The sequence below is a fragment of the Ammodytes marinus genome (genome assembly GCF_949987685.1).
Source record: "Ammodytes marinus genome assembly, chromosome: 18".
Lineage (NCBI taxonomy): Eukaryota > Metazoa > Chordata > Actinopteri > Uranoscopiformes > Ammodytidae > Ammodytes > Ammodytes marinus.
This window is the reverse complement of record NC_137222.1, coordinates 6,536,839-6,553,255: the sequence shown is the minus strand read 5'-3', so window position 1 is coordinate 6,553,255 and position 16,417 is coordinate 6,536,839. Positions and strand designations below refer to the sequence as shown.

General features: G+C 39.9%; 1 protein-coding gene across 1 annotated transcript; it reads left to right on the top strand.

Moving 5' to 3' along the window:
• The first annotated feature begins 6,149 nt into the window (after positions 1–6,149).
• Positions 6,150–12,559, top strand: ptger4b (prostaglandin E receptor 4 (subtype EP4) b). The gene is made up of 2 exons (XM_080047162.1): positions 6,150–7,184; positions 9,138–12,559. Exons 1-2 carry the CDS (start codon positions 6,402–6,404, stop codon positions 9,723–9,725), a joined length of 1,371 nt encoding a protein of 456 aa, XP_079903288.1. The 5' UTR covers positions 6,150–6,401; the 3' UTR covers positions 9,726–12,559.
• The last annotated feature ends 3,858 nt before the right edge of the window (positions 12,560–16,417 follow it).

Genomic DNA, 16,417 nt, shown 5'->3' with positions numbered 1-16,417 from the left:
AAATGAGGATGTGAGTATTTTTTAAAGTCAGTCTTTGGAAATTGTTAACCTTTGCAAAGATAAGAGACAAGACAACGTCACAAACAGAGTAAACATGGCCATTCACTTGTTATCTTGAGGAAAACATTCCCTACTTTCATATTTAGTTCATATTCATGCTGCTAATAATTATATTATATCTGTCGGAGAAATTCTATATCAGTTAAACCTTGTGGGAATAAATGAAACTGAAACTCCTCAACATTTACATATTTAATGAAAGTAGATAAAACAAACAGAAATCAGAGTATTTTCGATTCAGCTGAAAAGGGTCAAGCCTGTCTGCCCATTGAGTGAGGGTAGTAGGAATGACAACGTTCTTGGTTTGCAGACAATCTTTATACAGTGCAGTGTGCTTTCATCTATCAGTAGTGTCACTAAAGGTTATCAGTTTTACAAAAGAAGAAATGCTAAACAAAGGATCTGCTCCTAAACCAACTGTCGTGAGGTCATTTGAAAAATACAGTTTGGTGTCCCTTAAGATATAAATTCATTAGATTAATATCTCTTTCATCTAACAGCAACCCCCTTATCACCCCATTGTAAATGGCAGCTGGCAGAGAGAACAACAGTTTCATCTCAAACATGCTTAGTGTGAACAATACAGGCAAGAAACAGGACAAGAGTAATAAAACACAATCACAATATCTATCCATTTAAGCAATGATAAGGCGTGCAGTGGAGAAGTACCAGCAGTAGTTTTCGGTATATTCATGACATATGGTGCTAGCTATGCAGGGAATACAGTGAGAGAGAGATTGATTATGAGAAAAATATTATCGTTACCATTATTTAACTGTCTGGACATTTCTGCTACCACACCAGCAGCAAGTCTCATTGAGATTACAAATCTCTTTTACAAGGGAGTCCTGGATGAAGAGCGTGTAAAAGGTTGAAAGGCGTTAAGGCCGGCAGCACTTTATTTTTCCCAAGAGAAGTGCGTGGGTTGTGCTGTATTGTCTAGTTGCCAAGCTGTCAATATACAGCTAACAAAACTATGCTGCCTTAGGTTTTATTTTGTGTGTCTCTCTTTGATGTAAGTATTAATAGATAATTGTTAATGGTAAATTCAGCAGGTAACATCACTGTCTTTAGATTAGGGATCTATTCTCAGTCCTTGTGCAGCAAATCCAGTGTTGGCCTTTGTGGTATCTAGACAAAGCCCGTCATACTATTGGCCAAAGTATGAAGTCACTTTGGCTTAAGGCATCTGCTATAAAAAATAAAAAAAACACTAGGATCTTTACACAGTAGCTTGTCTGCTGCCAGAGGTTATTATTATCCAGAATATAGATCAGTTGATAGAGCTACCTTTTGCTTGGATAAACTAGGGAGGATCGGTGGGAATGTGAAAGGTTCCTGGGAAGGTGGTGGTGAAAATGAAGATGATATCTTGAACGGAGCTGTGTCAACAAGTGCGGGAAACGCTGCCATCTGTGCTCCTGCATCCTTGCCAATAGCCGTAACATTAGCATTGTGTGATTGTGAGAGCAGTTAAAAAAGAAGAAGAAGAAAGGATTTACATCAAAGGCCAATGTGGAAACATTACGTACAACGTTATGGTTTTGTATTACTCTCAAGAGCCGTAGAGTGACAAGGATCAGATATTTTCCACATCGGAAGAAGTAGAGGCGAAAGAACAACTGCACAGAATGAGGGAAGTTGACAGTTTCAACATGGTGCCCGCTACATGACCCTCTGTTATTAATGACATAACCTAGTACTGTAGTCACACCTTAAAGCTGAACTAAATGATTTTAGGACACTGGGGGGCTGAAGAACTTCAAAACAAGTTGTCAAATAGTTCTTATAGTGGCATCATTGCATTTGCAGCTAACGTAGAGCCACTTCAGCATCAATTTTGAATTGTGTATCTGAGACAAAATAATGTAGGTCCAATATATCAGATATATAGATATATGTCAGAATTATTTCCATATGGCGGTTAGCATTTTTCAGACAATCTTTCAGTGTCTTTGAGCTCCTTGTCTTCTGCGACGGTGTTGATTCTTGGTTTCTAGAAAGATAATTCGACCACTACATTTTAAACTCGTTTTTTCGCTCAACATGAAATTATTTCCTCCTCGGTGGTCAAACATGTTACGTGAGCCTCCAAACACTCCTGCGTAGTGAAACAAACAAAAACAAAACGTTTTTTTAAGGTCGACTTACTCTAAAAGGCTGTGTGTAAACAGACTTGAAGACACAACACTGAGGCTACAAACAACCCATAATGTAACACTTTCTGTGAACACAAAACCTTCCAATTCTCACAAAGGGTATTTCCAGAGCTATGACTTGATAGATGATTTTTTGCCTTTTTCTTTGTATGAGTGAAAGAAAAACTTCACCTCGAGGTCAGAGGAAGTTGTTGCCTACCTGCATAGGTTTTTTGTAGTCTAGTTAGTAGCACATGACTAATTCGCAGCGCACTACACATCACCCCAGCGCTTTGTCACGGTGTACGAACACTAACATCCTGCCTTCGAAAAACATTTTGTTTACGGATCACAAATAACTGAATGAATGTGTTATTGACTTTCTGTTTGATTAGCTTAACACACTATCAACTTCCTGAACAGCGTCCTAACAAACAGTTAGATATTTATCTGCTGCAGCTGTTGTTTGTGAACACAATTCAGTTGCCTTGAAGTAAAACAGAAGGCAGAAAAAAAAAGTTTGGCTTTAGTAAAATACAGCATCAAAAATAATGTCGGACATGTATACTATAGATGATTATGTAATGTTCAGGTGTGTTTGAGTGTGACTCTACATTAAAAATCCCAACTTTTATTTAAATATAAAACTGCTTTTAAGATTCAGATTCTTGAACAAATGTTTCTCTAAAAATGATTTAGCTTAAACAGAGTTGACTTAATATGCATTGCCTTTTTGCTCGGCATCTTTGCAGCCTCTTGAACTGACTCAGTGGAATCTCGGCGGTTGAGAGGTGCTGCGACCACAAGCCGAAAGCACTTTCAAGATCGTGCAATGGTGTGTTCACATGCTTCTAACCTTTGTGATCCGAGTGTGTGAAACAAAATGAACTTATAGAGGGTTCATTCTTTTTGTAGTCCTGTGCAGTGGGTTCATTATTTTTGTAGTCCTGTGCCACCTCTTCAGGAAAATTTGCAGCGACATATTTCTGGAAAAAAGTGTCATAACCATTATATTTTGAGTATAGCACCATTCACCCTCATGGCGACTCTGACTCATTCTGAGCTCCCTTTACTCAACAATGTGATGAGCATGTGAGAAATGTATTTGAAGGTGCAGCTTTTGTCTCTATTGTTTTATATAGTAAATTGAATAACGTGTTATCCTAGTTATAGTTGTCTTTTCATAATGTCTCGCATTGCTTTTATATCTCGTCTTAATTGTTATGACAAACATTGTGATCCGCAAATAAATTAAACTTGCCTCGCATAGAATAAAAAGCTTCGAAAGTGTGAGTAAGTAAATGCAACAATGGGGCAATTTAAAGTCCCACATTTAAAATAAATGGACTCCATTTAATAAATTGCTCTTATGTATCAAAAGTCAATGTATGCAGACTGCCCCCATAAGTGTATTTTAGATTATGGGATTATGAATTCTAATGACATAACATGTAAGCATTTTAATGTGGTTGAGATCATGTTAACCACACCGTATCATACTTTTTTTAATTGATATTTTTTTGTAAATACAATCTATAAGTCTGCACAGCAGTGGCGGAAAGTAACTTTCCATTCTTCTTATTTTCATTTGATCATCTTGTAAAATAATTCAATGTTACAAATTTAATTATCCACCAGTATATAAACTAGTTAAAATAAGCACCACCTCCTCTGTACTTTAATTATCTATCAAACAATACTTTTTATTGAGGTTTTTGCTTTTAAAGCTAACTTTTCTAAAAATAGAAATTCTGTTAGGTGTCTCCATTAACCTTAGCCTGGCTCCGCCCGCCTACCTACTTCCGCTCAAATTTCATTTTCCCTTCAGTAGTCAGTCTGGGGGTGCGGTGAATTTCTCAGTTCCCTCAGGAAAATCTACAGCCGTCCAATCAGCGAACAGAGCGAGTGGCTGAGAACGATGACGTCGAAGTTGCGCTCCAGTTTCAGTTGAATGCTGCGTTCCTTTATACTCGGAGCTTGGAGATTTCCGACTTGGTAGTTCTGAGTTCCGACCTGTCTGTGTTCCAGTGCATCTGCTCGCGAAAGTATGGACGCCGACAACCTTTCTCGTCCAAATAACTAAACGTTAGGCTCTAGCAAGTTACAGGTACCGGTAGATCCATAGACCACAATATGTAGTGAAGTCGGACATTTCCGAGTATCCTGTACAACTGGAACGCACCGTCAGAAGCCGGCTCATGACACACGTGACGACCAAACGTTATGCGATTGGTTGGCTAATCCAGAGTGGCACTGGGCAGATCCAATAGTTTTAAACGTCAACAGACACCCGCCTCCAAGTGAGTGAACGTTTGCCAATTACAGCACTTCCAGACCTTCTGTACAAATGAAATGAAGTACGATGGTCTGGTTGGACCAGGCTACATTAACCTCAAACTACACATTAAAATGCTGGTAATGTGTTCATTTCTCAGTAACAATAATAAAAAGACAGAATTCCAATATCGTCACAATATAACACTCCGGAAGTGGCCATTCAGTATAAAGAGTATCTTTACTTCTTAACTTTAGGTTTATTTTTGCTGTTTAAGTCCACTTTGTTTGTTTACATTCCAACCTTTTATATAAATAAACCCATATGCCTAATGAGCAATCTGATTACAATCTACACAAATAAACAGTGTTGAATAGTCCCAGAACCATAGTAGGCCTAATAGATTCTCTGAAATTGCTGACCAACTGACAATCAGTACCATCTCGCTTTGTTGCTGATTGGTCACATTTCTTGGGATAAGTCCAACTCATTCGAAGTTTCCTGTTCCCTCAGTATCTAATTCAAACATGGGCAAAGTTTGTCCACTCCCAAAGCTTGAAGTGAGAATTTCCCTATGTTAAGAAAGTTTTGCAGTACAAGTAGCAGTCTTCATCCCTTATTGAAGGAAAAGTAATACAAGAGCATCAAAACATACATAAAATTACTATGCAGAATCTTTGAGTAAAAAAATACATACATATTATCAAATAAAGTACAGAATGGCTGAATACACATTCATAATTGGATGAATATATAATTTTAACAACTTGTATGTAACTGATCAGCTCAGTCTTTGACAATGCAAAAAGCCCCAATCTTATACAATCTTACGAAATAAATCTGGGTACAATTACAAACCTGAGTTTTTCTGCACTGACATTTTGAGTGTTTCAACCTGGTTTTGATTCACATGAAGAAGGAGAAGTGACTGTATGTGCACTTTATTATAGGCTAGACAATAGACTCAAATGACTTGATAATAAGGAGACTTTAGCAGGGAAAAAATGCATCATGATATAAAAAAGGTGAAAACACAAGTAGTTATTCTTATACTGTTTAAATGTGGATCAGTATAATTCCTACATTTCACTCTGCAACATAGTGAAGTAGAAAGCAGCATCAAAGGAAAATATTCACTTTTGAAGTGTACATAAGTAAAGTAGTTGAATACATGCATTTAGTCTACCTGATAAGCCTTTGGCTTCTTCCGTCTCCCTTCGGACAACACAAAGTATGATGTATGAATATTTGCAAGAGAAAATTGTGTATTGTGTGGAATTGTCCGAAAGAATAATAAATAAATAAATTCCGTTTAACAAGACTTGATCTCATAAAATGTATATGCAGAGTTGTTCCTACTGTTTTAGATGCACCGATCATGTTTACGCCAATCGACATTTGTCACTTCACCTCTTTAAAATGAGAGATGACGAAGGTGGCGATAGAGCTGTACTTCATGGGGAGTTCAGTGATAGTGAAGAATTGAAACTGTGACCGTAACCACGAACACAGAAGCACTGTTTTTCTGAAGGCTGTTCTCTCGACTCGCAGCATGTGGTGCTTTGCGCACTAGTTCCCAAGGATCTCACTGGTTGACTGATATGGCTAGAGGAGGAGCTGCCTGCCTCAAGTAGAAACTTCCCTCTGTCAGTGTGTGAGAGAGAGTGTGACAACAAGGTGAAGCAACTGCTGCTCGCACCAGAGCTCAAGTCTTTAGTCTGCAGATCGCATGCGATTTCACCGAGAACGTTGTGGATTATGGAGCGTAAACTCTGTGCGTAAAAAGAGACATTTTTGGACACGATGGATCCGCTTCTTGTGGGTGAAGAGCCTGGCGAATGCACGTTAATGGAAAGTGCCACTGCTGCTTTTAAAGTTATAGGAACACATTTGCGTTGTGCAGACCATTGAAAGAAGTCCCTGCAGGTATGAACTCCACGGCGGCCGAGGTGAGATTGAAACCGGCGCCCACCATCCCGGTGATCATGTTCATTTTCGGGGTGGTGGGGAACGTCATCGCCATAGTGGTTCTGCGGATATCCAGAAAGGAGCAAAAGGAGACGACTTTCTACGCGCTGGTGTGCGGGCTGGCCGTGACGGACCTGCTGGGCACGCTGCTGGTCAGCCCGGTCACCATCGCAACCTACATGAAGGGCGCGTGGCCGGGAGATGAGTCGCTGTGCCAGTACTCCGGCTTCATCCTGCTCTTCTTCTTCTTGGCCCAGCTCAGCATCGTGTTCGCCATGTCCGTGGAGAGATTCCTGGCGATCAACCATGCCTATTTCTACAACCAGTTCGTCAACCAAAGACTGGCTGCGCTGACTCTGTTGGGCATCTACATTTCCAACTTCGTGTTTTGCGCGCTGCCCGCCATGGGGTTCGGTAAGGTGAAGCTGCAAAGCTCGAAGACGTGGTGTTTTATTGACTGGCAGACCAACACCACGTCGGTGGCGACTTTCAATCTGATGTACGCGGGTGTGAATTCGGCGATCGTGCTCGCCACCGTCATATGTAACGTGATGGTGTGCGGGGCGCTGATCCTCATGCACAAGCGGTTCATGCGACGCACCTCTCTGGGCACAGACCAGCGGCGCATCGCGGAGTTCAGGCGCAGACGGAGTTTCGGACGTTTAGCCGGTGCAGAGATCCAGATGGTCATACTGCTGATAGCTACGTCTGCTGTGGTTCTCATCTGCTCCATACCTTTAGTGGTGAGTATTGAAAACGTACTTTAAACCATGCAGGAACATGTTGTAGGCTAAGTGCGCAATGACTTGAGCGTAAGAATGTCACAATTAATTTTTTTAACAAAGAAGCCACCGTGTGAAAGAAAATGCATCAGAATGCAACTAAATTACCTCAACAGCATCATATTAAAGGTGCACTAAGTACCTTTGGCTGCGTCAGACAAGTGGAAAGGTATATTCTTATAAATTAATAAACAACATTTCCTAAAGAGTTGATGTGTTTTTGTAAACTAACTGCAGGCTCTACGATGTAAACAAATCCCCCTCCCTTGATACTGCATAGTGCACCTTTAAAACCTGATTCGAATTGAAATAAGATGACGCTCGGATCAGCAATACATCAAAACATGTCTTACTTTTTTAATTAAAATTATTTCTTTTTTTAAACTGCCAGCCGGTTGTAAATCATAATAATATGCTACCTGAACTGAACTCTGTGTACCAGTGTTGATCTTTGCGGTCAGATGGATGACGCATTTCTCTGGGGAACGCTCTCACACTCCTTATATGCAAATCCAACTGTTTACAAAAAAAGACAGCATTTACATGTAGTTTCCGATAAGAACATGAGTGGCTTGGATTTGATTAGTGTCAAATGTCACGAATGGTTTGCAAAGAGTGCCTGATAATTCGATCCTTTTAGCTCTCAGCACCAGACTTTAACGACCAGTGGTGGAGACTGTGAGATTTCCCCCATTTGTTTGCTCTCACAGTGTGGGATGACAAGCAAACTTTCTCATATATGTGTGAGGCCAGAATGTCTGTCTGAGAAGGTTAAAACAGTTGTCTGCTGTCTTAAAACTAAACTGCCAGGTGCCCATATGTGACATAGTTTCTGCTTGCTCAGATATAAATGGGGGGAAGAAAAGGTGCACCGAAGTTCTAGTTCTTTGCAAAAATAAAGTTCAAAGTGATTCTAAATGTTAAAAAGTTATTTCTTTATGGCCAGTTTGATCAGGAGGGAATGAGAACAGCAAACAAAACCTGCTGAAATGTGGGTGTTATTTTAAGACTGAACCTCACTTTCGATAACTGATGAAATGTCAAACAAGAAGGCTTGTGTGAGTCCGGGTTTGGTTTAACGATGATTGGTGATTAGACTCTGGGGAAGCCCAATGGCCAAAGGCTCTCTTATGATGAATGATGGTGAGAAAGGTTACTCTGGTTACTCTGCTTTCATTGGCCTCTTGCCATCTCTAGGCTACACTACTGTGGTTAGAAGAAGTCACATATCCAGTCAGTGCCAAGCGCTGTCTGAGATTGGACCATATCATGCCAAACAGGACTATGCAAAATAAACAATCATTTAACCGTCGTAAATGAAGTGTGGACAAGTTCGGGCTTGTAGAAAAAGGAGAAGCTCAAACTGTCTCTACTCTCTACATTTTAAATGTTCCTTGAGGTGCAAAATTATGGATGATTGTTAAAGCCTCTGGAAAATAGGCCTAGTAAAAATCAACATATGATAGGAAAGTTGGAAGTCTTAATAAGCTTTAAAAAAAAAATCTGAATGAGAATAAATGTTCGTAATTATAAAACTTAGTTAAAAGAAAACAGCTTTTTTACTGTCTAGACCGTTTGACAGGTCTGTGTGGAAGTGGCAGTATCAAACGGTATCCATGGCAACAGTCATTGTTTTCATAGAATGTTCGGCAGAGAACTGCCCGTGATTGGTTCAAAATTCATATAGTGTCATAAGAACCAGAGCATCGCCCGCCTCATCTAAAACCGAAATTCTGTAAAGTTTATCAAACTTAAATGACAATATCTTTGATATGGCTTGATACATATGCAGAACTCTTTTCAGATGCTTATTATCATGCAACTAACTCCCAAAATTACATTACAATGATTTTGGGTTTACAGGGGCTTTAAGTTCCAGAAATTGATCAACTTTTTTCTTGTCTTTGCCGTCAGTTGAGGATCTTTATGAACCAGCTCTACGGAAACCACAAAGACCTGCCTTTAGACCTGGTGGCCATCCGCATGGCCTCCGTCAACCCCATCCTGGACCCGTGGGTCTACATCCTGCTCAGGAAGACAGTGGTCCTCAAGCTGATGGAGAAGATCAAGTGTTTGTTCTGCAGAATGGGCGGCCGGGCTCAAGGGAACCGCAGGCACTTCCGCTGTATGCAAGACCGCTTAAACTCCTCCATCGTCTCCCGGGACTCCCCCTCGCTGGTGTCACATGGGCTGCCCGAAAACGTGAGCACCTCGCAGACTTTCCTGTACCCGTCGGAGGGCAACACCGGGAATTCTGGATCATTTCGAGCGAAGCCGAGGGGCGGCTCGGGTCAGACGCCGGCCCCACAGACACCACAGACATTACAGGGCCCTCAGGAGGTGGAGGGGCCTCAGAGGGGGCATTCACAGAGTGATTTAGAGGACACAGCACCAGGGCTAAAGCTAGGGTACCCAAAAGAGCTTCGAATGTGCCCAAAAGACCCGGTTCTAAAGGTGACATTCACGGACGAGACAGCAAACATACAGGAGAAATGCATATAACTGTCGCTGTGATCTCGAAAAGCATTTATCACAGTAAGAGAAAAGTCTCGGGATGGAAGATTGGAACTATTAGGAGCCCTGCAAAGACATGATACTAATGGAAAAATCATCTAAAGATTGAATGGTCATCCACATCTATGTGAACTGTAGTTTGACAGATGTATTACTGAACTTAATACCCATCATCAATGTATTACTCCTCATCCATAACTTAATAACCCATAACACAAACACCATATTCCTAAATACACCACAGTAAAATCACACAACATTTAAAATCAACACAAATCTGCAGAGGATGTGACGTTGTATGTAAGCTCTTTTGTTGCACTTTTTTGAATTCTGAAACCACTGCTAGGCTGTTTTTATTGTTCGTTTCGTATCGTTTTGACAACCTGCGAGACTGCAAAAAGAATTCATGTTAAAATGTGAACAGTGCTCCATAATGTTAATTTATTGTATGTATGAAATGACTGTATAGTCTTCTCTGTGAGAAGGTCCAGATCGTGTGGAGCCATTTTTAAATCGGTACAAGATGAATATAGGCATAGCTTTTCTTTTTAGGCTCGTAGAAACATTTGAAAACAATTATGTCAAGCTGGTTGACGGAGCAGCTCAAAGATCAAAGCTAGGATCATACCATCCACTGCATTTCATAATAAAAGTCAGCTATACTGTGGCTTTCCCACAATAGACACTGGAGGACGTTAGGGGGCCTTCAAAAGCAATGTGTTACTATAAAATTGCTAATTTACATGTACTTTTGAAGGGTTAATCCCAATTCATTTCATTTGACCTTAATCTAATGTGCACTTCCTCTCACCTAATCAGACATTATGAGGTAAGGGCAACGTGAAGTTAAAACATTGTTAAGTTTTCTGTTTGATAAGGTTAAAATGTTTTCCTTTTCTTTTAATCAATTTCCTAGCCTGGTCCAACCAGACCATGGTACTTCATTTCATTTGTACAGAAGGTCTGGAACTGCTGTAATTGACAAACGTTCACTCACTTGGAGGCAGGTGTCTGTTGAAGTTTAAAACTATTGGATCTGCCCAGTGCCACTCTGGATTAGCCAACCAATCACGTCACGTTTTGTCAGACGTAGCCTATGTCATGAGCCGGCTTCTGACGGTGCGTTCCAGTTGGACAGGGAACTCAGAAATTTCCGAATTCACTACATATTGTAGTCTATGGATCTGCCGGTACCTGGCAACGGTAACTTGCTAGAGCCTAACGTTTAGTTATTTGGGAAATTTGAGAAAGGTTGTATGCGTCCATACTTTCCCGAGCAGATGCACTGGAACACAGACAGTTCGGAACTACCAAGTCGTAAATTTCCGAGTTCGGAGTAGGGGAGAGTGGCCTTAGTTGTGCCTGTGGGGAAGTTGTGCCACCCCTTGTATCTAGAAAACCATAGAAGAAATTGGCAATGTGACCACATATTTAAGAAGAGCCATCCATTTGACTCATCCTGTAAAGAAGGGAGAAACATGGAATAAGATATAAGCACATTTAAGCTCAAAAAACAGTTTTTTGCCTTTCAAAGTAAAACTTCCATGATCAAGGTTTTTTGATTATTGTGTCTGAAGAATTATAGACACGTTTGAAAACATTTGACACGTGTTTTAGTGCTTTATTATGCTACACTTTGTGTCTATATAGTTAGCACGATGTCAGCCCTAAACTGCTGCATCATGCTTATTATCCAACATTCTGGGGTTGGGGTGATTTGTGCCAGAGGGCCTGGGGTGAGTTATAAGTAAGTAAGTAAAATGTATTTATAAAAGCACATTTATAACAGTTTGCAGTGTCCAAAGTGCTGAACATTGTGCATTCAGTAGGTAAAAAATGAAGGTGAAATAACAAAAATAAAAGACATAAAGCCCAGACATCCACATATAAACAAGGATAGTAGTGCAGAGGTAAGATAGTTAATGGGGAGGAAAAACCAGGGTGTACAGATGGGTTTTGAGCCTTGATTTAAAGGCAGAAATGGAGGGGGAATCGCATATGCCAGGTGGCAGTTGGTTCTACAAGGGCGGGGAGCTAGTGCAAAGTACATTTCTGAGAGTTGTGCCATTGGCATGGCTGTATACGCTGGTCACCAAAAGAAAGTGATTGTCTACAGTAGCTCAGAAGAGACTGACATCTCCATTCCACTTAACGACACCACTGATGAGAGTTCAGATGGCCAGAAAGATGATGGTGACTGTCATTGTGAGCTTTGCAGGTAAAACCATTAGATCTGCTAGGCCTTGTTTAAGAAAATTGTTCTTCAATCTTTGTAATATTTACTTTAAATAAACCTTAAATAAGTGATTGTCTAATGGATTTGTCTTGCATTACAGTTTATGAGATATATATGGCACAATTTACCCCATGGTATTCTCTCTTGTGGCACAACTTACACCACACCGGGGGCAAGTTGTGCCACAAGACAACTTTTTTTTCAAAAGCTATATTTCTTAAACAGTTTATTTCAGGTCCAAAGTTATTGTTGCCGGGGATGCACAACACCCTGAAATATATGTACATATTTGAGTTGGAGACTTTACTGTCAAGGCCTCACTTTAAAAAGCCACTCGCTCTGTTCGCTGATTGGATAACCAAAAATCTGGAAGAGCATAATTCCATGAACACACCCCAGCCCCAGACTGACTACTGAAGTGAAATGAAAATTGAGCGGAAGTAGGTAGGCGGGCGGAGCCAGGCTATCAATTTCCTGGTGTAGCAACAAAATAATTATGCTGTTGTCATAAAGATTGAAAAAAATATCATGCTCGTATTTCAATGTTTACCACAAAATGTTGACTCTTGTGAAAAGACTTCTGTTGTACCGAAACTCATGAATAAACTGAAAATAAAAGTTGTTAAATATTCATATTTACTATAAGAATTTGCGTCACTTTTTTTGGAAACTGAAATGTTAATCACAAGGTATAGTGAAGTATGCATTGAAACTATTGTTAGTCTGAAGTATTTAGGTAAACCTGCATGGATAGCAAGAGAAGGGAATTACCAGGTTTACATTTGAAATGATCAGCCAATTAAAATAGTTGCTAGACCCAAAATAAATAATTAATAATTTTAATAATTGATTAACTGTTTGTGATTTGACAATGAACAATGCCACATATTCACTGGGTTTAGACTTAATGATAAAGTGCTGTGTTTTAGATAGTAGTTTAGGTTTGGGGGTGTTGTAAAAAGAAATGAAGAAATATTAAAATAAAATGGAATCAGAATCGTACTTCACAGCACTATCTGTGCAGAAAATATGACCAGCCAGCAAAATCGACTCTGATGCCTCTGCTATTGACTATGCCTCTATGAATCATTGCTGAAAATGAATGATTGATTAGTCAACAACATAACGACTTTGATGATGGAAATAAATACTGATCATTTCTTGAAGTATATGGGTCACCATCTTTACCAGTCAAATCAGCTGAATCTGCTGGAGAGCCATGTGTAATAATGCTGGAAAGTATATAAAAGTGGTGTCAACTTACTACACACTGACTTATTTCCAAGTATAAACAGATTCACATACAGCTCAAACAGATCCTAACCCAAGTGAAAGCCTGTCTTTCAAATACTTGCTCTCCAATTACAGTTTCCATTGCCAGCTTGTCACTGAAAAAAAAGAATGGGCAGCTTTTAATCCCTTTCACCTCTTTCTACCAAAGCGCTGATGGCTAAAACACATTTCAATAAGCAGGTCAGGTGGCATGTCCCCGCTCACCTGCTGACATATGGTTTTCCTCAACCCAATCGCACCAACTCCCGGGCTTGGGTCCAGAGCCTTCCGGGAGCAATAAAACTTCCTACTGGGAACAAAATCCCATTAGAGAGAGCTGTGACCTCATACTGTGAAGTCTGTTATGGCCGTCAAAGTCTCTCGGGCGGCAGGAAATTGTGATTGACAAAACAGCAGTGATTGGATTTTAAGTTAACACAGGGTGAAAGGAAGAACAAAAAAGAAAGATTCTTCTTGGAAACTCTTTCGCCACCTCATCAGATGATACATTACAATATAAGTGACAGGCTGTTTAAGACATTTAAGACCCTGCTATGAGGAGAATGCTATTAGAAGATGTCACTCAAAAAGGAGGGGGTGTCCGTGATGTGGCCTTTTAGCACAGGGATGAATTCCCGAAAGTGTTGGATATAAAAACGATATCAGAATTTGTACTTTATTATTATCTGGGCTAAGGTTCAATTGAGGGCTTGATGCATGAAGATTTTAAATGAAGTGAGAACTATAGATGAGGTTACCAGGGACTAGAAGACACTGCAAGATTGAATAACTGTTAACATCCAGTTTTCTAGGTCACTGAACTGTATCTGTGTGTGTGTCTTATCTTATGTTTCTTTTTCAAGATACCACCACATTGTGTCGGTCTTAGCCTTCACATACATCAAAGACTGTTGCATGATGTTTCTCTTCGTCTCAGATGCCTTCTGATGCGATTGTCAATCTTACTGTCTATTTGTTGATTTGTGCCATTACCTTCTCTAAATGCTTGGCTTTCTTTGAGTCTACAATCTTTAGCTGGACAAGTTTTAGAAAGTTGAAATAAGCAAGGGGAAGGTATGATGTGCTTCTCAAATGTGTTTGTTCTAAGTTTTACGTTTAGCCATACAGGCAAACATTGTCCCACCGCAAATAACTTGGTTTTAAATGATCTTTTGGGAAAAGTATGCACCCAACCATGCACAAGACACCAACTTTATTTCTATATAAGTATACGCTATAGCTGCTATGTGGGGGTGTCTTGGTGCTATGCTAATGTAAATATTCTTACAATGATAACCTTAACAGGCTGATGTTAATCAAGCAGGTTTAATGTTTTTCCATGTTCGCTTTCTAAGCTTAGCATGTTAGCACTCCGAAATTACCACTTAAAAAAGTTACAGCTTATACTGTAAATGTCTCAACCAAAGTTCACAAAAATCCATCCATTAATTGTGACATATTTCTAGAAAAACCACGTCACCCTTGTGGTGGTGCTGCAGGAAAAGTGAAGGGATCGCCAAAGTCAGTAGGACCGTGCGGAGACCATTAATGTCTGAGACAAAGTGTTGTGCCAGTCCACCTGGTAGATGTTGAAAGATTCACAGGAGTGGTGAAAGCCCTGATCTGAAGGTGGCTACAGGAAAAATGTTCCTGTCGCCACAAATGCTAATACCATCCTTACAGATTAAATGAAAAATATATCCAAAATGTTATCAATGTTTAACTAAAAGAATCTGATGACTTCAAGTTGCACTGGAGGACAACTAATGGGACACCAAAGTTGGTAGGTTTGGCCCACTGGGGACCATGAATGTCTGTGAAAAATGTTGTGACAATCCATCTGTGATTGAGATCTCATGTGGCAGTCATGCTATGTGTATGTTGTGTTTGCGCTTGAGTAACATGTGGGGTCATAAAGGTCAATCCTACACAAAGTACTGTTTGATGTAATGAGAAATCAATGAGCTAATCTTACCCGGGTTCCTCAGATGTATCCTTCCTCTCAAGCAAACAGTCTGATGTGTAACCAAAGGCTCTTTATAGTTCCTGATTGTTGGGTGTGTTAGTAACTGAGGGGGGTAGTATGATGTGCCTTCCAGTATGTGTGTTCTGTAGATGGAAAGTGTGTGTACTAGCAGGCCTGCCCACACAAATGGCTGGGCCCCTGAACACCTCCAGTCAATGGGCCCCCCTTACCCATTACTCCTATCAACAATTATTACTATAATGAGTGTGAGTGCGCTCATCCCTTAATAAACACATACATGTATTGTAGAGAGACTAACTATCTTATCAACCAGGGAATTGCAGAGACAGTTAGGGGAGCAAGGGCTCATTATTATTTTAAAATAGTAGCACATTTCTGACTTAGCCCAGTATACCTACAAATTTATTTTGATTCCCTTACACTCACACAATTGTTTAACAGATCAACAGATCTCTACTATCTCTTCTGGTAAGATACATTTACACTAATTGACTGCACCAAATATTGCACTTTTTTGTATTTCTGCACATTACATTAAATCATTTGAAATCTTTTGGTGGTATTGTTGAAATAAATAACACTTAAAAAACAACATCAACAACAAATTCTTCACACAAATGAAAAAAGGCGGTTCTCTACATGAATAACCAAACCAACCTACCCTTCAAAACTATAAAGTTGGCCTATGTTTGGTTGCAACATTTAGGCATAGTTCATTCTGCTCTCATCACTGCAAAAGCACTGAAATCATTACAAAAAAAGTTCTTAATCTTTGAACTCAAATCTGTTCCTTCAATTATTTCCAACTTCTTTGTGCCTTGTGTCTTTCTTTGCATTAAGAACTTTTTTAGGTCTATTTTTATTTTAAATTTTTAGAAACAATACAGAAAGCAGGACCTTGGTGGTTACGGCAATAATTAAAACAGGATGATGCTGCTCGTCAGCTTCATTGTGATAGACCCGGCTGGTTGGTCAATTGGCCAGGTTTGTGAAAAACTGGTCAGACCTGGCTGGTCGTGTCAACCTGAAGACTTATGTCAAAGCCTTTAGAAGGTATAGTCCCCAAAGGGAAATTCTTTTTCACAAAAATGGACGTTAGAGAGAGAGATAATTTAAACCTATTTGTAGACTCAGGAAAAGGAGTAACTAGCCTGTCCTCTTTATAAGAATGTAGAAGAACTACAA

What these genes read in the sequence shown, in the direction of transcription:
- ptger4b (XM_080047162.1), top strand. Translation starts at nt 6,402, where the DNA reads ATGAACTCCACGGCGGCCGAGGTGAGATTGAAACCGGCGCCCACCATC. An exon ending in TCTGCTCCATACCTTTAGTG is followed by an intron (nt 7,185 to 9,137) that starts GTGAGTATTGAA and finishes CTTTGCCGTCAG; the next exon opens with TTGAGGATCTTTATGAACCA.